The sequence below is a fragment of the Tinamus guttatus genome, unplaced genomic scaffold (genome assembly GCF_059628265.1).
Source record: "Tinamus guttatus ecotype Peru unplaced genomic scaffold, ASM5962826v1 Tinamus_guttatus_pri_ptg000052l, whole genome shotgun sequence".
In the NCBI taxonomy this organism is placed as follows: Eukaryota; Metazoa; Chordata; class Aves; order Tinamiformes; family Tinamidae; genus Tinamus; species Tinamus guttatus.
In genome coordinates this window covers 3,290,872-3,315,172 of record NW_028288586.1, presented here as the reverse complement: position 1 = coordinate 3,315,172, position 24,301 = coordinate 3,290,872, and the positions used below count along the sequence as shown (strand labels likewise).

Here is a 24,301-nt window from a genome sequence, read left to right as displayed (position 1 = left end):
GGACTAGATGGCCTCTAGAGGTCCCTTCCAACTTTAAGCATTCTATGATTCTATGAAAAGTCACTGATATTAACAAATTTTGCAGCTTTTCAATTTGTGAATAAATAATGTTTTCCACTCCGTGGAACACAGTAAACTTTCCCCAGAAGCTCCAGGAAAGGGGTGGGTTTTGTAAGTTTCACCTGCTATTCAAATACCAGCAAGACCAAAGCATTATGTTAGTTGATCCTCAAGTTTCTTTTGCCTTATCAATTTAAACAAGCTTCTGCAAGGAAAAAGTGACAAGGGTGGGATCCCCTTGATTTCTGGGAAGGGGCAAGAAAGGCGAGCATTCTGCAGGGTTTTCGGGAGGAGTTTTGGGCTGTGAGGGTGCTCATAAGCCACAAGTTCATCTGACTCTCTCTTCAAATAGAGAACAGCAAAGTTGCCTACAGAATGTCCGTAAAACACAAAAGTAGTTCTGCTTTTCTTAGGCTGAGTATCAGCCATACATGCAATAAGGAATATTTAAAAGACCAAAATACACAGCCTCTATTGCAGTATCACACATAAGGCGTATAGTAGTTTCAAAAAACTAGTTCAAGAGGAGAACAATATTTAAAATACTCAAAGCTAAAAAAATAAAGTATATATATGCATGTAAATATAAAATATATGTTGCCTGGTATTTTCATTCAAGAGAATGAAAAGTTAGGCAGCTACTTCAATGTTACCCCACTTTCTCAACTAAAAGAAAAAGTTAGAGCCCTTGAAAGGGGGGAAAGAAAAAAACAAGCTTCATTAGAAAACTGCCTTCTGAATAGACGCAACATACAATCTATAGCTATTATAGATATAGCCTAAGTACAGATTAACTATGCCTGACTGAGTTAGCAATTTCTGTAAAACCACGTTACAGGGCTTTGCATATCTTTGGCTTTAATAGGAATATATATTTTTTTCCCTTAAAAGGATATCTCTCAGTTGCACTGACAGGTTTATCTTCATGATATATAGTCCCACTGTCCTATTTTGCATAGCACAAAAGAGACTATAGAAGAAAATTTAACTAAGTGAAAGCAGTATTAATGAATATTACCAATTCATGCACTGTACTTTATGGCATATATTTTAAAATAAAGGTACTGAAAAAATAACACGGGCATATAAGTATTAAACTTAATTTTCCATTAAAGATTAATTAGAAGAAAAGAGAGATGAAATGAGGCTAAAAATTAGAGACCATCTTTATAGAGCTGCAGGTAAAAGGACTGAACCATCCTCTCTGCATTCCTCATCAAGGAAACCAGGGGTGGTGACCGAGAGAAAGTAAAACTATGTCAAGTGAAGCTCTTCCCCTGGAAGCAACTTCTTTCCTCAACACCTCGGAATAGGGTTTGGGCCTCTGGCAAAACTTGCCCAGTAGCAGGCTCGCAAGATGCGCAAGGGTGCTTGCCGATGCAGCTACAGCCGAGAGCCAGGGCCTCAGCATCCTGAGGGAAAACCACATCCAACTGCACGGCATCCTTTCTGCTGCAGGGGACAGGAGAACCCCAGAACATTGTGCCACACACAGATGGCATGAGGCTGGAGGAGAACGCTATTTCTAGTGACTCCTCACTTTGATAAAAGAGTAAAGCTTGTTTTTAATCTGGAACTGGCATTTGGAGTTAAAATAATCTTGTAGCCTGACAAGCCTCAGAACTACCCCAGGAAATCTGCTTCTGGTTTTCCTTAGCACTTGCAGAATCTTTCATTCCTATGAAAGTGTGGAAAGCACTATTTACCTACTCACTTGGGAAATACTAGCAGCTTAATTTGTTTGGAATGTTTAAATGGCATGCCTATTTTTAAGGCACAAGATTTGTTATTTTAAGGATATGGAAATAAAAATTTTCATTATAAAGATTTATGAAAATGTAAATTATTACACTTATGAGAGTCAAAGACTTAAGATTTTACTTTCTAGTTAACGGTGTGCACAACATCCACCGAAGAGCCGGAAGAGCAGAAACCTAAGAGCAGAGCAGCAGAAGCACTAGCAAACAGCACAGCCCAGCATAACTCCCTGCACGATTCTTTCCTTCTCAGAAATCAGTTCATAAAGTGATGCAGCTCAGGAAATCAGCTGAGACTGACAGCCTTTTAGAAAAATAAATAAAAATATCAACCACAGTGTTACAAGCAAATCTCATGAATTTATTAATGTTTAGCTCTTGCCCTCATTTAACACATCAAGCCTTGCCATGTGCTCCCTGACATCCCTCTCTGGATGCCACTTTTCAGATAAAATCCTTTTAGATAAGTAGAGGGCAGGCACACAATTTTCTGTTTTCCTTAATCTTAATAAATCTCCATTCCCTTGTACATTCTTTCAGTGCAAGTCTAATGAAAATTCATTTGCTCATTTGTAACTAGAACAATTTCTACCTCAGAAAATTTTGGTTTTATACTTGAGAAATAGTGCAACCAGCTCATTCTACTTAGAGATCAGACTTCTGCATTTTTTAAGACCTTGTTAGCCTAGTTGTTTTCCATGCTTCTAAAAATCTGTTGCCCTTTTTTGTTTCTCCAAAACAACAGATAGATCCTTCTTTCACAGTTCCCTGATGTTTTTCAGGCCAACTTGAAGAGCCATCTGTTCTCCTTGGCATATGCTTCCCATTATTTCACTTTAAAGGAAATACTATTTAGTTCCAAACCTTCAGCTCCAGCTATTTTTCCTTCACACTTTAAGATACCCTATTCATCATCTTTTAGATTTGTAAGCTCAACCTTATGATTTATTGTGATGTACTTGTATTAGCCTTGTAGTTGCATGCTGAGGCTGAAATAGGTTCGTGTATTTCATCACACACATGCTCAAACAACAAGTAGTTGTCTAGAGTAAACCTATTTCTCACAGGAAGACAGTGTTTTCTTAAAATACAGAAGAAATTGCATTTTCTAGTTGTTATTTAAATTCTTGCAGATATTTTCCTGCAACCCATACTGTGTCTCTCGTGAGAAATACAGTAGTAGCATTGGAAGGATCTTCTTTAATGAAACAAACAAAAACCAAGAAAAAATGAAAATCTGCAGGAATAGACCAGTATGTTTAGTGTCAAAGGTAATCTCAACTTCTTATTGAGTCAGTTATATAAAGTCTATGTGAAATCCCATGCCAATAAGTATAAAACTCTTAAGTAGAGAAAATAATTATCACATTAAAAAAAAAAACATAAGACAAGAAAAAAATCTTATATTTGCTACAACAAAGTTGAACTGAGTATCAGTGTCTCGAATCATTATTCTGTGCTTGTTTCCAGCACAGCTATGTTTGAATGACTCGCACAGCATGAATTCTCTTCAAAACGCTTCAAAAACATGCTAGGTGCTAGTATGAAGCACAGGCATTAGAGCACTGATGGTCAAAGTTTGGCTTATTCGTAAACTACACTGCACAACCAGAAAGATGTCATCAACAGAAGAAATGAAGTTTCCTTACAGCATAGTTGATTAATTTAGAATCACAGAATCATTAAGGTTGGAAGATGATCTTTGGAGATCATCTAGTCCAACCTCCCTGCACTCACGGTCACCTAGAGTGCGTTACACAGGATTACGTCCAAGCGGGTTTGGAAGATCTCCAGAGAAGGAGATTCCACAACCTCTCTTAGCAAACTGTTCCAGTGCTCTATCATTCTCACTGTCAAGAAATTTTTCCTTGAGTTCCTGTAGACATCACCTAGGAAGATTAAGTATGCAAATGACAGCAGTTCTTAAGAAAGCAAAGTTTTAGTGGGAGGAAAGTATGCAAGTGAAGCAAAAGGGCCAAAAAGCAGTAGTTGCCTTTATGCTGTGTCAGGTCATTCTTTTAGTGAAGAATCACTAGCATTTTGGTAACAGACGTGCAGTTCACTGTGCAGAAATGACCACGATATTCATCCAATTAACTGGATGATTCAAATAGAGCCCTCATTAACCCTAACAATCTCTGTGGACATCATAGACACTAGGAGACACCTTGACAAACTGCTTTCTAAAAAGCATACTCTTGGATTTAAGTAGCATTAAAATTACTTTGAGGTCTGATTCAGCAGAGATTATGGTAAAAACACAGCATTAATTGTGAAACAAAATGAGGATTATTCAAGATTTTTTTTTCCAAGGATTTCTCTTATCCAGAAAGTTCTCTTTAAGCATCAGGGAACTAGTGGAATTAGCAGTAAATTTTTTGATTGTTCATTCATTTTGATTTCAGATCAATTAAAATGAGAAATCCATGCAAAATTAATATTTTAGATTATATTTTATTATTGACTAGTTAAATGAGACCCATTTTTTCTCTCTCTAAAATACTATAATCTCATACAATGCTGGCACTAGCATTGTAATTTTGACCTGTGATGATATGATTTTGTATTGTTGTAGCTTTTTCCTGGAGGAATAAGAAAAGTCATTGGATTACTATTGAGGATATCACAACAGCAAGGGCTCTCACATATCAGGAGTCAGAACCAGTGAGGTTTCATGTTGCAGAGATACGAACAACTTCGTTACAGAAAAAGGAATAAATTCCATCCTGCATTTTATCACGTTCCAAGCACAATCTTCTACCTTCTCTGAGGTGCTGTTTAACTTATAGGATTTCTTTATTCCTAGGAGCCCATAGAAGCACTCATTCTACAAAGTTGTAAGTGGACTCCTTTTTTTCCTGGAATAAAAACTATTTATTCTATTCTACTTTCAAATATTTATTCTATTCTACTTTCATTTACAAGCATTTATTCTATTCTACTTTCAAACATATAGAAATACAATGTAAAACCAACACCCTATTCCAGTGGCATTAGGAAAGAGGCGCTGTATTCTACTCCTTTCTAGGTACATAAATTCTTCAGCACATTTTTATTCTGTTTACTCTGCTTTGCCTTCATGGCTTCCATGTAGATTTCCATCTGCTCTTTGCGTGACAGGATGGCCACTGCCAAGGCACTCTCATCGACCTTTCTGCTTTGAAAGCTGCTAGAAGCACTAATGCTTTCTCTCTATCTTACTTTTTATCAACACTGAGAAGCAAGTTCCTTCACACAGATCTCAGAGGAGTAATTGGCCCCAATTAAAAACTGGCAAAACGCCCAAGCCTGCTGACTTTCAAAGCATCCACAAACAGACCAGTTGTTCACATCAGGCCTTTGAGGAAGCTAAATGAGGATGGAAAGGGCAGGAAAAAGCAGCACAACTCATCTTTAAGAAAGTCTATACGTGAGCTGGGAGAATCTTCTGCAGAGGCTGGGGTTATGAATCCCTCCAAACACACCAGCAAGAGGTCATTGATCGACTACTGAAGTGATTTCCAAAAGCAATTAGTATCAAAATTGGAATTAATAAGAAAAAAATCATAAATGAAGGAATGAAGTGCAAATTCTTTTGAGATAGAGAGCACAGCAGAATGTTTAAAAAAGAAATGATTTTTTCCTAAAAACACAAAGAACAGGGTCATAACTGACAGCCGCTGGATCTCTGAAAGAACAGATGGCCACTATGATTTTAAGTTAGCTCTGCGTGAGGGCTATAATGTATTATAAAAGAAAAAACAAACCAAGTGCCAGGAAGGCATAAGGAAAGAAGATAGATAAGTGACATTGTTCTGTCTATACCTTTTCTAAACCCAAACAAGTAACTTAACCAATTTGAGGGATTAAAAACTTTCTGGACAAGACAGAGAATTGTGACATGAGATAAAAAAAGACTAGGAGGCAACACAAATAACTTCTCCAAGATAAAGAGTGCTTTCATTCAAAATTGAGCTGACAGAATGAAAATACTCTTTGCACAGAAAACTAGTCCTGAAAAAGTTCATGAATGCTTACCGTGAAGCCAAAAAGCCTACAAAAAAGCAATAAAAAAGTTAGCAAATACAATAAGATACCATAATGATACTGCATACATTTGAAGTTAGTCATATTGTATTTTTATTCTTTTCTATCATTTCCCAAATCTATTATTTCCAAATTGCTGGCTTAATTCAAAATGATCAGTTTATAGGATCATCATTGCACCCTGACTCACTGACTAGCCACTACACCCTGAAAGCAAAGAACATAGTTATTCATGTTCAGTGGTCAGAGTTGCACAAGCCAAGAGAGTAACAAACAGTAAAGAGTCAAAAGGTGAAATCTGTGGTTTGTGGGCACTAACTGAGGAATATGTGAAATTTAAAGATGACTAACAGGCTGGAAAAAAGAAATGCCATTACTGTATTAAAAAGCAAAGCAAACTTTTTTTTTTCCCCTTCTTCAATCAAGTGACTGCTCTTCTTGAAGCAACATGGGACCACAAGCATAAAAAAGGGGGAAAAGTATTTCAGGTAATAGAGAACTCCTAAATGAATATAGCAGAGAGTTGCTGAAGCTAAATCACCCTGAAGTAAAGGTCAGACAGGCAGAGAACTGAATACTTCATTTCTATTTAAAGCTCAGAATACCAAGCAAATAAACTATGTGGAAGCAGAACAATTTTTATAAAAGTCATGTCTGGAGTGCAAGAGATTAATATCTTTCTGCTATACCAAATACCTCATGAGTCCTGCAGGTCCATTAGGAAAACAAATTACTTGCCTATATTCAAATTTCTTTTGCAATTTCTGCTGTTTGTTTTTCTCCAAAAAAAAAAAATCTTAACTGAGTAGTACCTCTGGTTTAGAGAACTGGACTAGACTTCTGTTAATAACTACCTTACTAACTACTTACTAACTACCTCAAAAATAAGAATCAACTACAAGTATTAGCTTAGGAGCAGAGAAACCTTAAGATACATGTTTCTGCAGCAATTTTTTTTCTTATATGTAAATATGTAAGAAATTCCGTGGCTTATAATCTGTATTAAAATATATCCTCTGAAGTTTTTCCCTAGCCTGAACTTTATTCAACTCCTTGATTTTTATTTCCAGTAAACATTTGCCTAGTGATGGCAGAAAGAAATTAGAATAAAATATATTATTTTGAGAGGAGAAAAAAAGAAAGAAAGAAAGAAAGAAAACTAAGTTTTCTACCCTTTCCTACCATTGAACTACTTTTTCTGCTACAGAAATAACTTGAGTTTCTGGGAGTAAGCTCTTGTGCATCATGGGAGACATCACACAATAATGATCGTTGCTTCTAACAGCTTACATGCCCTGTGTATCAGTAATTGATGACTGAGGGGTCCTATCTTTTGTTTTTCTCTGACTTGGTGCACACTAATTAGATGTTTGAGAGCAAAAGCAACCTGCCATTTTAATGTCGCTCCATAGCTTGACCTGGAGAAATACATATACGCACACATGCCAACAGAAACATCTGTTCCTAAGAATGCAGAGAAACAACAAAACAAAAAAGGAATGTATGGCCTCTGTGGGTAAAGAATATTCCCTAGAATTGTTTTTTCTCACTACAGTTCTATACCACATGCTTATAGGAAGGAAAACATCAAAATGCTGATCTTAATTAAGGGCACATGTATTTCCTTATTTCCTCCATGCCTGCAGTGTAAAAACATCTTTCCTCTCTGCATTATAACGGTTTCTGGAACACAGAGAACATTTATGGCAGAGTGAAAACCAAAGGAGCATTCACAGAAATTAGTGTGAGAGGTGCTCTTTTTCAGCAACATGCTAAAAGAAAATTAACCCCCAGTCTACCATCAATTTTACAATTCACAAGTATAAGTCATATCAGAGGAACAGAATTCTTTTTTTTTTTTTTCCTTAAATTTACTTTTCAAGTTATGATGCAATATATAAGAGAATTGTTAAAAATAAGTATTAAAAAATACCAAACTGATAAAAGCAATCTTCTAAAACCCATGACCAGTATATAAATCTAAAAAGTGAACTTATTTTTAGAATATGTAAGTTCCATTCACCTTTTTTCTTACATAGTTTTTCATTCACATAATTCCTCTACGGTAGAGAGGGAAACAATTAAACTTAATAAAGATCCGTCTGCAATTCAGGATCTTTGATTTAATTCAGCCTGCTGTGCAGTGCTGTTCAGCCTGTGTGTTGTGCAAACTGGGTAGTTTAGTTCAGCAGCTGGTTCTATGCCTGGAAATTTCTCATAGTTTCTCATGCAATTTAAGCATGCAGAATTTCCAAGAGCTACTGCAGTCACCTTGGGGAGGGGGTAAGGAAACAAAATTCACAAAAAAATCGCACACAATGAATTTTAAGTAGCATTAACTTTTTTTTTTTTTTTTTTTTTTTTTTTGGTGTCACTAGGAGACAGGCTACTGTGCAACAGACTAAATATTTGAGAGAATAAAAGATCAATGAACTAGATAGGAAAAGAAGACTCTATGGATGAAGTCCTGCTGATAAGTGGTAGATATGGGATCCAATGACTCTTTCTAGGACAAGTAAATGCTGTAACTACATTTTATAAAAAGCAGTTTATCAGTCACTACTGGATGAAAACTGTTCTGGCTCCTTTACTCCATGTTGAGCCTAGTGCTCCTGTGCACATACAGGTGTACCTTGAACGTGTCATCTTCCTGATTGAGCTTTGCAGGACTCCAGCATAGAGATGCTAATTCCTTCAACCCACGACTTGAGACAGCCACCAAGCTACTTAGTTCTATCAGGACCAAGGGACCAAAGCACAGGCAGTGAGGGAGCAGCGCTGTGATATTCTCTTGGACCCTGGAAGAACGTAGACAGTTGAGGCTCCTTTAAGTTACTCATGAGCCCAAATGACCTCTTAACAGAAAAAGAAGGAAAAAAGGCTAAAAATAATAAAAAATAATAGAAAAGAAAGAAAGAGCTCTTTAAAGTGCCAATTAAGCAAATGAATGTCCCACAACTGCCTGCATGGAGAAAGTGATCTCCAGGGGAGCAAGTTGCATGGCCTGCTCCCCTTCAGGGTCTGTGTGGAAACCCTTTGATCTGCATTCACTATTTTAACAGGATATCTATTCTTAAATGCCTTAGTTTCATTTTGCTCTGTCTGCAACTCTGGACAACAAAAAGATTTATCAAGTAAGATTTATAGATAAGGAAAAAAGACAGTGATAAGAAATGGGGTAGATATCAGGCACAAAAGAGCAAGTCCCTGGGCGATCAAGGCTGAAGCTCCTGATGTTCAATACTTTCTTAAGTGTTCTGAAAAAGAGGATGAATAATGCAGGTGACAACACTTGCTTATGATATTCAGTTTTTACTAGAGTGAAGTGAAGGTTCAGTGCAAGATTTGAAGAAGTAATGCAGTGAAGAGATGCTGAAAGACAGCAGACAGATGGGAAACTATGTAGATAAGCTTCACAAAGTCAGACAGAAAAAAATGATTTTGACTTGCATCAGCCAGGGATAAATGCACTGCTGACTATAACCATAGGAGGAAAATAAATAGATAAATAAATAATCAGATCTTAGTGCTAATACATATATACCTGGTGTTATTTTAAAGCAGCTGTGTTGCAGCAGGAAAAGTGTTTAATTCTATCCATCTAGCAGTTGTGTTTTCCAGCTATGGCATGAAGACCTCATATCTACAACCTGTCTTGGCTGCCCACCATGATCAGTGCAATACTCCACTGATGAGTTCTTTTACAAACCCATTTTTCTACGTATTCCTTTTGCACACAGTAGCATAACTGTGGAATGGAGGTGGTCTCCAGCTCTTCCACACATCTATTAAAGACTTTAAACAAAAATGATGACATAGAGATCACAAAACTGATGAGCACTTCTGTCCTTCCACAAAACAAGAGACTTTTGCAGAACTGACAGCCAAGGACATGTTTTTTGGGAAATCATAATCTGCATTGACACAGCATGGAGCTACGCCAGTTCCTGTCACAAGAATCATGTGGGAAGCAAGACCTCATAAAAACTTCACCTCAACCTTTTCTATATAATGCTACTTTAGGACTTGAGATGATAGAGATGATATCTGAAGCAGATGAACTGAATAAAAAAGAAAATAATTCTTAAAAGTGTCCCTAGTACCGGAGAAAGCAAGTTAAAAATCCTGCATTTACAGGAAAGAGTACTGTTGTAAAGGAAAAATCTCCAGAAAAAAATAATTTTTTCTTCATACGCTCAACATATGCAGGCAGACAGGACATATTTCTCTGGGAGGGACAGAAAATCTAAACATACTCAAACCTAGATTTGCTCACCTAGATCAACAATACATAAATGGACATGTTAAAAACATATTTAAGAAGTCTTATTATATCAAAGTAAGCAGTCAATATATAGGCAATGAAAGTTCTAGAGACTGTATTTGCTTGGTCTGTTATTCTATGCTATTCTCCTGGTATGGTGCAAGATAACTTATACTCTAAATCAAAGACGACACACAGCAATTTGCCTACTCAGGAAGAGGATTCTATCACTTTAAAGCCAGTTTCCTCCATCATAAAATTAGTCTTTTGCACTATGCCATGACTAGATCAACAAATACACTTCAGCAGCTTAGTCACAAAAGCTCTGCCCTTATTCCTACATCATCCAAAAAGGATGACATTTCAATTGCTGACACAGTATGATACTGTACAGACAACAGGTAAGTAATTTAATAGATTGGTCCAGAACTTCCTGTAAGCAATACAAGCAATTCAATTAGTTTCTCACAATAGACTACAGTGGCTATTTGATGAGCTTTGAGTACTTCATCTGGCAATACTTCACAGGGGCAGGAAATGCTCTGCTGTCCCCATTCACCTCCGTCAGCATGGAAGTTTCAGCACTTAGCGCGTGGGGAGAGTGGGTATGTGAGGGTTCCCAGAGCCACCCATGGGCAGCAGAGGGTAATAACAGTGATTAAGTTTCCCAAATCAAAAGTCGAGGATAGAAGATGTGTCAAACTCAACTGGAGCAGTGGTTGCCACCCCCACCACCACAAACTTCAGTGTCTTCCCCAACTCTGGTTTGAATTACTGGTCCAACTCTGTGGACAGGAACAGTGTCTATAGGATTCACTGTTCATTGAGGTTACAGCTATTAAGCAACAAATATATGTCCAGAATTTAAAAAAAAAAAATGCACACACACACACCAAAAGAAAACCAAACAACTGAAAAAATCCACACTACTTTTTCTCATCTTAAAAAATAGTCTAAATGCATACCAATATCTGAAATAACAGGTTATACTGACATTTTTGTGCCGAGTACACAATATTTCTGGACTGGATTTAGAAATAAAATCAATGAACTTACCATACACTAATATCAGTTCATCAATGTCTGTGCACATATTATTTCTATATGCCTCATTTCTCCTCTATCTTCTCTTTACCCTTTCTTATGTACTAAATGTTTAATGTTGTACTTCAATTAGGTTTTCTTAAGTCACAATTTTTATTTTCCCTTCTCTTTAGCATTAATTTGCATGTAGTTATCTTTGTATATTTAAAAAGTTATTAGCTGGTTATTATTTTAAGTTTTGACCTCACTGAAAAGTCTTGACACCTCTTAAGGGCTCCTGAGAAGTTACACTAACTCAGGAAAGTTAATTATTAATCAGTAAGGTAGAATAGTTAAAATTAATGCAGTCTCTGTAAAGACCCTCTCATTCTGAATTAAAATAGACTTTGTTTGGTTTTATTTGCCCAAGAAATGAATTATGCAAAAGTAAAGTCAAGTCATGTCAGTTCTGATCCTTCTGAAAAAGAGCTGCTTGACTTAATTTGAACTAAATCTCCACCAGAGGACAATCCACCTGAATACAATTCCTCAGCAATCCACTATTTTTTATTTTCCCCCCACGCCCCTAGACTCTCCACTCCTCCTCCTCTCTCCACTCTGATATTGACTGATACAGAGTTAAGTTTTAAAAAGTTTTGCTAGATTCTGTATAGTAATTCAAGGGCAGGATTTTAGTGGTGGTTAATATTTGCTAGTCTGGATACAAGCACATAGCTTTGGGTAGCTGGCTAAAGAATTATAATAATTAGACTCATATTTACAGGGAATAAGCTAACTCCAAATATACATTCTACAGAAAGTTCTGTAGTTTTACACACTTTCTAGAGGCATCGATGCTACTAACATGGCTGGAATATTGATCATAGCTGACAGGAAATGCACTGGTATTCAAGCATTTAAAACTTTAACGTTAAAGTTTCACATGTGTAAAAATACACGTGCTTTGAAAACACCTTTAAGCAAGGTGTTTGGACCATCCCAATGCACTGAGAAACAGAACCGCAATATGTAATTGCTGCACTGCAGCTTCAAAAAACACTCTGTTACCCCAAAGTCACAACCAAGAGCAAGAAATAGCATTTTATTTTTTGAAAAAGTCACTAATATCACTTGAAATGCCTTAAATTTCCTTATGTGATAAAAAACAAGCAATACACCTTTTCTCCAACCACACAAACACCTATTAGATGCCCACCTAATTAGATGTATAAGATTTCTGAAGAGTGTTTTATTTGTTTATTTTCATATTCAGTTTATAATTCCATGAAAAGTACCTCTTGTAGACTTTAGGTGGGCAGCAGGGAAGAGGAAGGGGCTCAGGAGAGAGAATTCCATTAAGAACTTTATTTTTCTTTTTTCTCTTTTTTTCAGGAAGAAATAAAGGTTACAATGATTAAACTGAAGTACTAAGATCCTTCGAAGTAGTTATAGTGTCCTAATTACAGGGACATTCCTTTCAACATAGAAACACAAGCATGGTTCAGACCAGGGCTCCATCTAAGCACAATATCATGCTGAAGCAGCAACCAAAAGTCAACACTCAGAAAAGGAGAAACAGGTCAAGCATATATAATATTTCTCTGCGCTAATTTTTACTTCCCACAAACTCAATTTCCAGCTCAGGGGATATCCTAAACTCAGAGTTTACCTAGTTAGATCCTCAATGGATCTGTCTTCCAAGCACTGGTCCAACCTTTTGACTGCAATAGTTTTTTTGCAATTACAAGACCCTTAAGGAAGAAGTTTCAGTGGTCTAATCCAGGCCTCATTCCTGACTGCTAGTGGTCAGCTTGTCACTGGCATCTTAAACATAAAGCTCATTTTACACAGTATGTATCACTTCATATTCATCTTCCCTGAATTTTGTCTGCCATTTTCTTGTCCTTGAGAAACCCTGCATAAATTCATCTCAGATAGAAAATCTCTGTAAAATAAACTGCCACAACCAAAAAGCCACCTGAGGCAGTATTTATTGCAGCATATACCTACATTCCTTGAAGAGTTTCTTCTACTCTGAGCACACTCTATCCCTTCCTGCTTCTGTTCAATACAACAGAAAGGAAAAAAATCCACACAATTAAGAATACATTATGCTGCATAAAATCATCACTGCCTTAATGCTGTCATTTCCTAACATTGTGTATGCAAAACTTTGTATTTACCTTCAGATTTTTAAGAATATTTTTAAACAATGTCAACTCCTGTGTCCTACATACAAATGAAGTTTTTGGTATTACAAGGCATGGCAGTCATTCGGCTTTTTACAAGAAAGTTACGGATTGTTCAACTTCCAAAGAGAGATTATTAAGGATGGCTGAGACACTTTTCACTCTATCATTTGTCAGAAAAGCTGAACTGTATCTTTCATTATAATTAAAATTCAAATTTGGAATGAAAGAATAAAAACTCAAACTACTTTTCAGTAAAATTAGTATCCAGCACAGTAACTTTAATTTTGTCTGACCTTTTCCCTTTTAACACATTTGAAGTCTTAAGATTTCCTGGGGTAAGTCCCTTTCAGAAAGATCTTGAAGAAAAGCTTTTTAAATAGGTTATATGATGGAATTACTGTGTTAAAATATAAAAGGCATTTGAGTGAAATACATCCAGATAAATATATTTAAAGATTAAGGATTTGCCTTTATATTCCCTGCTTAAAGATAGTCTTCTACCCACACAGTTTCCACTACTGCTTCAGCTTTGTGATGCCCAAGCAGTCATAATCAGGATTTTAAAATACAAAGTTGAAAAATTTTGCACAATACTGAGTTTTGCTATCTTGCCTGGAGGAGGAAAGTAATATGCAAATTGGGAGAAGTGGAGCCAGTATTACACAGGCTCTCTGCCAAAGAGAGAAAATTGTTACTCAAGTGATTAGCAGTGGTTTATTAACATGTATTTTCTAATTACACCTACCTAAAACCTGAGTGATCTCCTAATAAAAGCCCTTAGAAGTTCATAACAGAGCTGCAGATACATTGTGAGATAGACAGACAAGTTAATTTTTGAAGGAACAAAAGAAATATTCATAACTAGCTCCATCCTAAAGCAGAATAGAACATAAATGCACTAAACTATGGTTTTCTCAGCCTTCCCCAGAATGTCTTTTAAGATAACTGCCAGTAAGTTGAATATATCCTGATGTTTTCTCTCAGAAGGCTTTTTTATTTTTATAGTACAATCCACTTTTAAACAAAAACTTCATCCTATTCTTTCAGGTGGTCCTGTTTCTTTGAGATTGCATAGGTTTACTGGGTTTAATGGTTTTACTGAATTCAGATACAACCATATGATACACAAAAATCATATTTGCCATAATGAGGACTAAAGCAAAAATTCCTTTATCAAGAACATTTCAGCACAATACAAAAAACCTAGCATTTGAAAACATTTCTAAACCTATATTTTTCCATTGTTGACATTTTAGTTTTTCCATGATATTGGCAAGCTACAAAGCCCTTTAAAAACATTTAATTTTAAATCCTAATTGCATAAAAAACTTGTTCACTCTGTATCTATCTGTTCTCTTAGTTCATTGCTTAAGATTCTTTTAATTTCTTGTATTTCTAATTTTTATTTTACACCTATTTTCAACAGATATTAACAGAATGTTATTAATCTGCATTCAAAAATGGTAGTTTGCTTACTCTAGGAAATAGAGTTCCTTAACCTCCAGAGTAACAAAGTGACCTTGAACAAAAATTCCCAATTCTTAAGCTTTCCAGACATTGCTCTTCCTCTCTTTATAGATTTTGTCTGTCTTGTGCAAGTGTTCTGCTTGGGCTGATCATTCTGTTTCTCAATTCTAGATGCTGAACGCTGAGCAAAGTCTTTTTATTATAATTTTGCTCTATATTTCAAAACATCATCCTATGAAATCAAAACAGAGAAAGGGAAAATATGGTAGAAATTCTGTAGTTACATTAGAGAAATATTCTAAAATGTCAGTGGAGAGACAGTGCTGAGAACTCATTAAAGTTTCTTTGCTGTCTGCCTTTTCCACTACACACCATACAGTAAAATTAAGCAGCACTAGTTTTTATGGATTTATGCAGAGAAATTATTGTAAATTCTGTTTTCTTTGGTAAAAGCCTAGTGTGTTTTCTAAAAAAGAAAAAGAAAAACAAAATCCTCTGTGCTACAAAAAATGTTTCTGAGAAATTAAAATTAATTCCAATGGACATACATCAGTGCATCAATATTTTCATTATGAGATAATCAGTTAATGCTTGAAATGGATTCTGTTGGCAAAAAGCAATACAGCAGCATTTTCTACAGGTTCCTATAATGCAGGCTTTGGTCAAAGATGTTCCTCCTAAATAGATCAATGAGTTCTTCCCCCTCCTCCTTTTCCCTTGCTCTTTGTCCAGTACTTAAAAACACAAATAAAAAAATAAAGGCTGGTAAATACATTGCAAGAACAAAAGCACAGTTAGGTTAGCCCTGACAGGAGTGTGGACATGCTGCCACATCCTCTGAACTCGAGCAGCGCGTCACTGTGTCACCGCGAAGGACAGTGCAGGGACTGCTCAGCTTTCGGAGCGATGCAAGAGCACAATTACGCTGCCTGTTTGATGGGCCTCTTTCTCCCACTTCATCAAATTCACCCTAGAGCAGAGACAGCTTCCCATTAGCAGCTCTGCAATCACTGCATGCAATTATGCCCGAGTGGAGAAGGGATGAGCACAGCACATCTCCTGCTTGGAAGAGGGCCTGTACCAGCTCATATGGGTCAATATGGGAAGAGGGTGGACAAAAGCCACAGCTGCAGGTGTCCCCCCCAGGCCGTGTAGTGACAGATCCATGGGGCCTGGTGCCCAGCACGTCCTCTCAATGCAGCATTTGGAAAAAGAAAGGGAACCACTCAGAGGTCCAAGAATAAAACAGGAGCACTCTTTTGGTAAACATGCAAGGGCTGCAAAACGAAGTATTTCATCTTCTCTGTTTTTATAAAGCTTGAGTTACATTTATAATACCTTAATAATTACTATGATGAACTTGGCCTTCTGCAGCATGCTCATGATTTTTAGTTTGAAAGAAGCTATGCAAAGACACCTGAAATGGGATAACCTTAAATGTATCTAGTCTATGAACTAGACCAGAGCATGTCTAACATCCAGATTGTCTAATTACTCTTTGAGGGTTAATGTGCACCACTCATAGCCTATATTTTGGCACTTCAACAGCAGTAAATAAAAACAGAACACCATCCCCAAAACACTTAAGAATGTGCCGGGGGTGGGGAGCTCATTTTGCCATGCAAAGTTGATGGCCAATTTCCGTTTCCACATTTTCTGGACTGGCACAAAGCAATGTTTCTTTGCAGCTGCTGGGAATTATTGCTTTCCCATTTTACATTCTCTCATGAATAGCTGCAGTTCTTAGATAATTTCTTTCAATCTTTGCTTCCAAAAAAATATAAGAATATTCCTGGGACTCAGAACTGACCTTAACAAGTGAGTGCAATTCCTCATTCATTTATTTTACTGCAAATTAAGCTAGTAAATGGAAGGAAAAAAAAAGTCACCACAGCTCTGAGTAGGTTACATCATCAGTACAGTTAAAAATGAAATCAAAATTGGAACAAAGTTTTAACAACTTCATTTTTCCTTTTCTATCAAACCTTTATCCCATAACTAAATCCATTAATTAAATGATTCACATATTTGCCTTTAAAAAAAACCACTTTTCTAGCTTTTTTAAATTAATTTATTGAGCTCCTATTATTTATCCGAAGAATTTTAGAGTCTCAAAACTCTGGCAATGAAAAACAATATTCTCCCCCCCCAGAAATTTCATCCAAGTATTAAAATAAAGTTTTAATTGATGTTTCCTTTCAGTTCATCCTACCACTTTCAGAAAAAGTGTAGCAAGAAAGCTTAAAAAAAAGCTTAAGAGATATAAATCCACCCATACATCACAATTGTTCCATAGTCACAATCTCTAAGATCCCTAAAGAAGATAGATTCAGGGAGAGATGGTAAAGGACCATTTCCTCTGCAATCGCAGTATTTGGCCCTGCGTTCCCACATTGGGCTGAAGCAGCACCTCGGCAGCAACTCTTTAAAGAGCTCAGAGATTCAAAAGACTGAAATTAGAGAGTTGGTGCTTTTCATTTCCCTGCCTCAGCCAAGCAAACCTTACTCCTTCATACTGTTTCCTTCATACTGTTAGATTATTTTGCTGTAAGGCCAGAAGAGACCATGCAAGAGACAGACTGACCATAGTTTCCTACATCTATTCAGAACACCCATATTTTCAGCTCACCCTTCATATGCCACATCTGTAAAGATGTGCCAGAGAAATGACTGCATAGAGAAAGGTACACTGGACTCTATATAGGATCAGGTTTATTTAATGCAAAAAAAAAGTTTACTGCTTAGGTACTTACTAACACTAACAGAAATGATTCAAACAACTGCTCAAATGATTTCATTGTCAAATTTCTGATGATTGCACACTGATTAAATAGAAAATGTTTTCAGGTTCTGTAGTAGTCGGGGAAAAAAGGAAAGAAATGGTAGTATAACTCAATGCAAAAATTAGTTAGTCTCATTCTTTTTCTATGCATCCTCTAAGCTGTAGAAGAAAAGTTATCCTGTAACATTTAGCTACCATCACTAACTAGACTATTATATTCTTGTTAAATAATTAATCTTTAGATCTTTTTTCTACAAAAATCACTGAACTCTTCACAGCTTAAGAAAATAAATAGTTGATAATGGGACAACATTGCTCTATATGCATGTTAGGCTTAAGTTTTACACTCACGATGCAAATGTAGATCACATCTACTACCAAATTCTGTAGGAAGCATCTCTCCAAAAACAAAACTACTGGTGGTACCCTGATTTCTCAAAATTGCTCCATCAATGCATCTATCACATACATGTCTGAAACTGAGGACTGAGTTCAAATGTTACGTTTTAATAATCCTGAAGCCCACAGGCAATACTGGAACTAGAATCAAGCAACTAAATTTAAGCACCACCTCCCGATTTATTGTGGAATGAGAGCAAGAAAAGGGAACAAAGCAAGTAACTTGTCCAGAGGTCCATCTGGGCTCAGTGTTTCCTAGTCTCCCTTGATGGAATTATGAAATGTGACATCTCCTTTGGAGTATATCAATCCATCCAGAATGCTCTCCTCTTAAGATTATACTTGTGGGTTTTTTTTTTGATTATTTTTAATTGAATAATTTCATGGAATGGAATCCAATCCTCTGTCAACTCCCAGATGAATTTCCTAATCACCCGAACAAGAGCCATTCCTCCCTGCAACTCTCTTCAGACCTGCCATATTTATGTCCCTGGTTGTACAATGATTCAGGAAGTGGACCAGGCTCTTTTCTGTAGCAGGTTTTGGATACAAAAACATTCTCTTGGGGCATAGAGGAGAGATTTTGAGGTTCTTAGTTCTAAGAAGAGTCAGCAACAGTCCACTATCACCTTCACTAGCACATAGCCTAACCAATAAATATTATGCATCCCCCATCTCCACTTTGTTTTGATCAGTTCAGGACAGGAACATCTACTGAATCTATATGCCAAAAAGTTTAGCAGCCTTGGAAGAAGGCCATAGTAAACCACTGTCTCAAACAGAATTTGGACAGCTGGGCACACAGGTGGTAGGATTTCGGTGACCTGTAACAGTCAAGGAACACTCATCTGAGCCACCACATGCCTTTGTACTGTTGTCCCTCTCATCTTTTTAGAGAAAGTCATCCATGGTCAGAGGCCTTCCTACAGGCAGTAGTCATTTTGTGAACAGTCAAAATTAAAGAGTAAACATTACTTTTCAATAACATTTTAGTTCCTCAAAGAAAGTGCTATCAAAAAGCACTTCTGGTTTATATGGAGGGGAAAAAAAAATGCCCCTAAGAAACATCCCAAGTTTGTAGCAGCCTTATTTGACATCAATAGAAACAATTAATAGATGGAAAACCACTCCACGGATTTATCTATATAAATCTGCATGAGATTAGCTTCTTGGAAAGACAATATAATTCTACCATCAGAATTGTTTTTACCTTCCTTCTTTCTGTGAAACACATATACTAACCTGGAATTTCAATCTGCCCTGTAAACCCTAGCCTCCATTATGATAGGCATTTAATACAAACATGTCCAACAAGGGATATACCCGTGAAAACTGAACCCTAAGTCAGTGACAAATTTGCTTTTAACATCTTTAACTCCCATGCCTAACCCATTACATCACTCAAGAAAAACTGCCTACACATTGCTCAAAAAATTATGCTTCCTCAGTTTCATGGATGCTGTAATCTATTGCTCAGCCTCTCAATGATTTCTTAATTGTGATGTTTATAATTTACAAATTCACATGGCATCTGACAACTGAAATGATCTTCTCAGTTGTTTGGCAAAACTCTTCATGACAGTGTTTCAGAGAGGTATGGCCAGTAGACAACAGGCAATAGAGTAGTACTTGATCCAATGGCATTTCAGAAATGCTGCCTTCGATTATTCGAGGGAGATGCCCGAGTTGAGGAACCACATCAACTTAACGTCCAAGTTGAGAAATAACATCAATTTAATGCATAGCCAAGCCCACAGAAGATGAGAAACTTTGAGATTTTTCTGCTACATTCTGTTTTTAATCATAGTAATATGCTGAAGAAAGAGACTGGACTTACTGAGGCAGAGACTGCCACTGAAACTCCATCATAAAGATTTATGTACCATTTGCCTTCAGGCAAGGAGATAGTTTCATTAGTTTTTGTAGAAAACGAGTTGAGTATTGGTAATAAGTCCATGTTCACACACATGTGCTATATGAGATAATCTCTATTTCTAGCTTAAATATTGAGATTTATCCTGTACCAAGTCCATAGTGTTGTAAGTGGTTATGAAATGTGAGCAATAAAAACAGTAAAACAGTGACTTCATAGCTGGGCCCATAGCCAATAAGCTGAGTCTTCTTCCTAGCTCTTTCTGTGGTTTTCAAATCAAGGTAGGCTGACCTCAACGTGTTCCAATTCATATTGATACAGATTAGGTATATATTCAAAATGTCTACACAGACAGAAAGCAATGGATCAGATTCAATGCATGCTCTTTCAAAGCGTAGTTCCAGCTTGCTTGGAGAGTAATTTAAAGCTTAGAGAATACCCGGAACAGAAACAGGGGCTAACTTATACAACATGGAAATCACTGTGCTTGCCATTACATTCCCCAGTAAACTTCTGAATTTTGAAAAATATTAGTAACTCGAGTCACAAACGCACAGCTGACTGTCAGCATGTAGTAATCTAAATAAATCCGCATTTTGTTTCTCAGAGCTATCCTACATTTTGGAATACTCAAGACAGAAAAATTATACTTTAATTAATATATTAAAGATATTGCTATTCCCAACTCTTTCAACTAGGCTTTCTCATTCATCTTCATTAATGATCAACTAATTATCAACATAATGAATTATGCATTAGCTTCTGCAGTGAGAACTATAACTTAATGCAATTGCTGTGGTGAACGTGTGGACTGCACTGTGCAGGAAGGAGCAGTGCAACTTGGCATTGCTCTGAGGTTCAGCTCTGAAGCACATCTCACTGATCCCCCTTGTTTCAGAATTTGAGCACAACAAGGTGTTATTATCCTAACAGCCTCTCTGTACTTGTTAAAATGACCCGAATTTCCTGGGACTGTCTCTCAGTTTTTAGAAGTTCTGTCAAAAAGACTTTAACTGCTACGCAGAATAGCAAAGGTGTTTCTTATTTTCGCTTGTTTCCTTTAATGAAACACATTTCATATCATTCTACTGGCTTTCCGGTGATACAAAGCTTTGAAAGCGTGCTTCTTAATTATAAATGAAAGAACTTCTCATAGTAGTACAGAAGAATCAGTACCCACAATGATTCTTGAAAGCAGTTTTGAAACTGCCAGTATGGAAAGCTTTCAAAACAAATACAAGCCTGAAAATATATATATATATATATATATATATATATATATATAAATGCCTGTATCCTTTGGTATACACGAAAGGAAAGTAAGTCATTCAGAAATGACTCTGAAATAGGAGTATATTGGCCTTTGTTTCTAACAAAGTTTTCCTCTTACATTGTATATTAATTTCCATAGCAACTCCCGGGAGCAAGAAGTAGTTTCAGAGAAATCTGAATCAGTGTAATACACAGAGAGAAGAAAAACCACAATATGCTAGGAACAGTACAGAAAAAGTCAGTGAATTCCCTGATACGAAAACCTGAAAGTTATCATATCTGTTAGCTTGTATCCAACTATAGAAGTTACAAGTGCACTAGAAAGTACTGGCTATTGGTGGTAGATCTTTTCAAGCACTATACTTGAAAAATCTGAGATTGCACATATCAGTACTCAATTTCATGTAAAATGAGAACTTTATATTTTTCCTCTTAAATATTTCCATCCACTTTTTAAGTAAAAGAACAAGAAAATGAATAAAAACTTTCAAAATATTTTTAGTACAGTGAAAGGTGCTCAAATCTCAATAAACACATCAATATAACTGGTTATTAACTGTTAATGCTGAGCTTTCACCTCTGATTTCTCCAAGCAAAAGCACATGTAAATGCTAGAAAGTACAATTATACTTTGTCAACCCCAAATGACATGTTATTATGTAAGTTGTCATATTTATCAATCACAGGGTATAGCTATAAAAAGGTAATTTTTAAGGATAGGGTTTTTTTCTTAACACTTTGGAAAATATGCTGCCTGATCAATCTAGCTGAAAAACCTCATCCGGTACTGTAAAATTTGTCAAAACCAAAGAAACAATCCTCTAAACATCAACTAAGAAAGTTTTCAGCTATCATCCACTTGTATCTCAGATTCCTTAAAGGCGAAAAGCCCAAGAATTTTTTTAAGGTTTGTAGCAACATATTAAAGCATCTTGCTGACACTTTGCAGTTGACTCGCAGCTTAAGTTTAGCAGAAAAGTAATATCTGAGGGAAGGAACCCCATCTGAGGGAAGGTATCACCATCTTATGCTGCCGTCCACTTGCTGGGATAAAGCAGGGTAAGAGCGAGCCAAGGGACGAATCCTTCACGACCTCTGCACACAGACCCGGCAGTGCCTCTGCTCTGCATGTGCTGACAGGTGAACACACACTCTGATTTTGAGCTGGCAGCGTTAATGCTTAGAAAACCCTGTTACACTCCCCCAGCACTGTAAGAAAAATAACACCGTATATATTATTTTATTATACTCGGCCATAAACCAGCTCATACATGATTTACAAGGTGAAGAGAATTACGCACAACACAGTGCATTCATTATTTTAGAAAGCAGCCAATGCCAGCGCTACTGCACCTGCACGGCGCATCTACCTCGAGCACAGAGAAAGCGAGGCGGTCGTTACCTGTGTGGAGGGAACCCGTGAGTAGCCTGAGCAGGTACTGGGCAAATTTCAGTATTTCCCGCTTGCAGCGCTTCCGACAGCCGCTCATCTTAGGCGCGTCCCTCGGAGCGGAGCCGGGAGAGGCGCCCGCCGAGGGCAGCGAAACTTCTCTCGGGCCGCCGGGTGCCGGGGCCGCAGCCCCCGCCGCTCCGCAGCCCGGCGGCGGCTCCGCGGGCGGCGCAGCCTCGCGCTCCGCCGGCCGGAGGCGGGGCCGCCCGCCCCCCGCGCACCGCACGCGGCTGGGTGCGCCCGCACCGCGCGCGCCTCCCTCCGCGGAGCCGCGGGACGTGCAGCCCCCGGCGCGGGGGTTGTGCTCGGAGCTGCTAGACACAGCTCGGCGCGCTCAAGGTCAGAGGGACAGGCCCGCGTCTCACCTGCCGCACTGGAAGCGAGCGGGGAGCCGGATGGGGCCCCCATCGTGCTGCCCCCAGCTCCTCCAGCAGCACCTGCATGGTGTCTGCACCAGGATGGGACACAAGGAATGAGATGCTGCATGCACCTCGAGATGCAGAGCTTCACCAGCTCCAGCCCCTAGTTCAGGTGCATGGCTGGCTCTGTCCCAAGCAAGCCCCTTTGGGAAGCTCCATGCATCCCTTCCTATGCCCATACAAATATTCTCTGGTTTGTGTGATAAGTGTTTCCTGTTAACAAAAAATAACTGAAGCCTTAGTTCATGACCAAAGAACCAGATGAATGTTTTTGAATGTTTTCCTTCCCCTTGGAGTATTTCCCTGTTCTATACAAATGCAGAATGACTCCGACTATTGCATTAGGTGCTGATGCAATACATAATGCCTAATTCAGTCAAAAGAAGGCAGAGAATCCATTAGGAAAAGCTTAACAGAAGAAAACCACCGTTCATCAGATCTAATTAACAGCAGCATTGACCTAACGCTTTGGCGAATGCCTTTTAATAATTTTAACAAGCACCCATGCAGATCTTCAAAGTATTCTTTATAATATGCACTGAGCAGAGATAAATACAGTATAGACATAATGCACCAGAGCATCAAAGTTACAGGCAGGTGACCATTTCCACACAAAGTACCGGCTACCTACAGCATAAGCGCACTGGCCATGCCTACAGCGAGGCCACGCAGCCAACAACAGGAGCCAAAATAAAGTAGCATCTGGAAGCCCCATTTTCAGCCCAGTTAAGAGTTTAGCTGGAGAAGGAACTAGGCAAATTTCAATATTTCATGTTTACACCACTTTCTGCAGCCACTCATTTTGAGCAACAACTATTCCTCTGAGGAGGATTAGAGGACTTTGCCAAGAAGAGTTTGATAGAAAACTTCTTAGGCAGTATATATCACAGGCTGCCTTACAAGATTCTAAACTCCTTTTGTCTCCAAAAAGGAAATTCCTTAAATAGCTAGTAGAGACGAATATAGATTCTGAAGACTAGACACTGAAAGATCTCTACACTAGATGAGAACAGAAGAGGCCCATGAAAAAAAGATGCTCTACTAGACTCCTAGACTTCTACAATCTTTTGACATTTTTAATTGTTTTACCAACCTTTCACCAGCAATGTTACCTCAAAATGAAAAACTGAAACACTGATTTCTCAAAGCTTTAAAAAGGGATGTTTTTACCTCACACTTTTTTTCTCCTCCTCAAAATAAAGCAGTATCACTTCTGACACATTTTAAGCCTTTTACATTTCAGCAAAGCATAACAGCAACTGCTGCATAAGGAAGCATTCATGAACAGTTTCCAACCAGTTTCATTAAGTGGCTTTA

At 37.6% G+C, this 24,301-nt stretch overlaps 1 protein-coding gene across 4 annotated transcripts in view; it reads right to left on the bottom strand.

Moving 5' to 3' along the window:
- The window catches only part of KCNIP4 (potassium voltage-gated channel interacting protein 4), a 374,869-nt gene that overhangs the window by 258,629 nt on the left and 91,939 nt on the right, over positions 1–24,301 (bottom strand). The window contains exon 1 of one of the 4 annotated variants that reach the window (XM_088539956.1): positions 22,518–22,634. The exons of the other annotated variants lie outside the window; for them this stretch is intronic. Coding sequence (XP_088396082.1) covers positions 22,518–22,605 — 88 coding nt within the window. The 5' untranslated portion in view covers positions 22,606–22,634. Of the gene's footprint in view, positions 1–22,517; positions 22,635–24,301 lie in introns of those variants that run through there. 4 annotated transcript variants of the gene reach the window in all.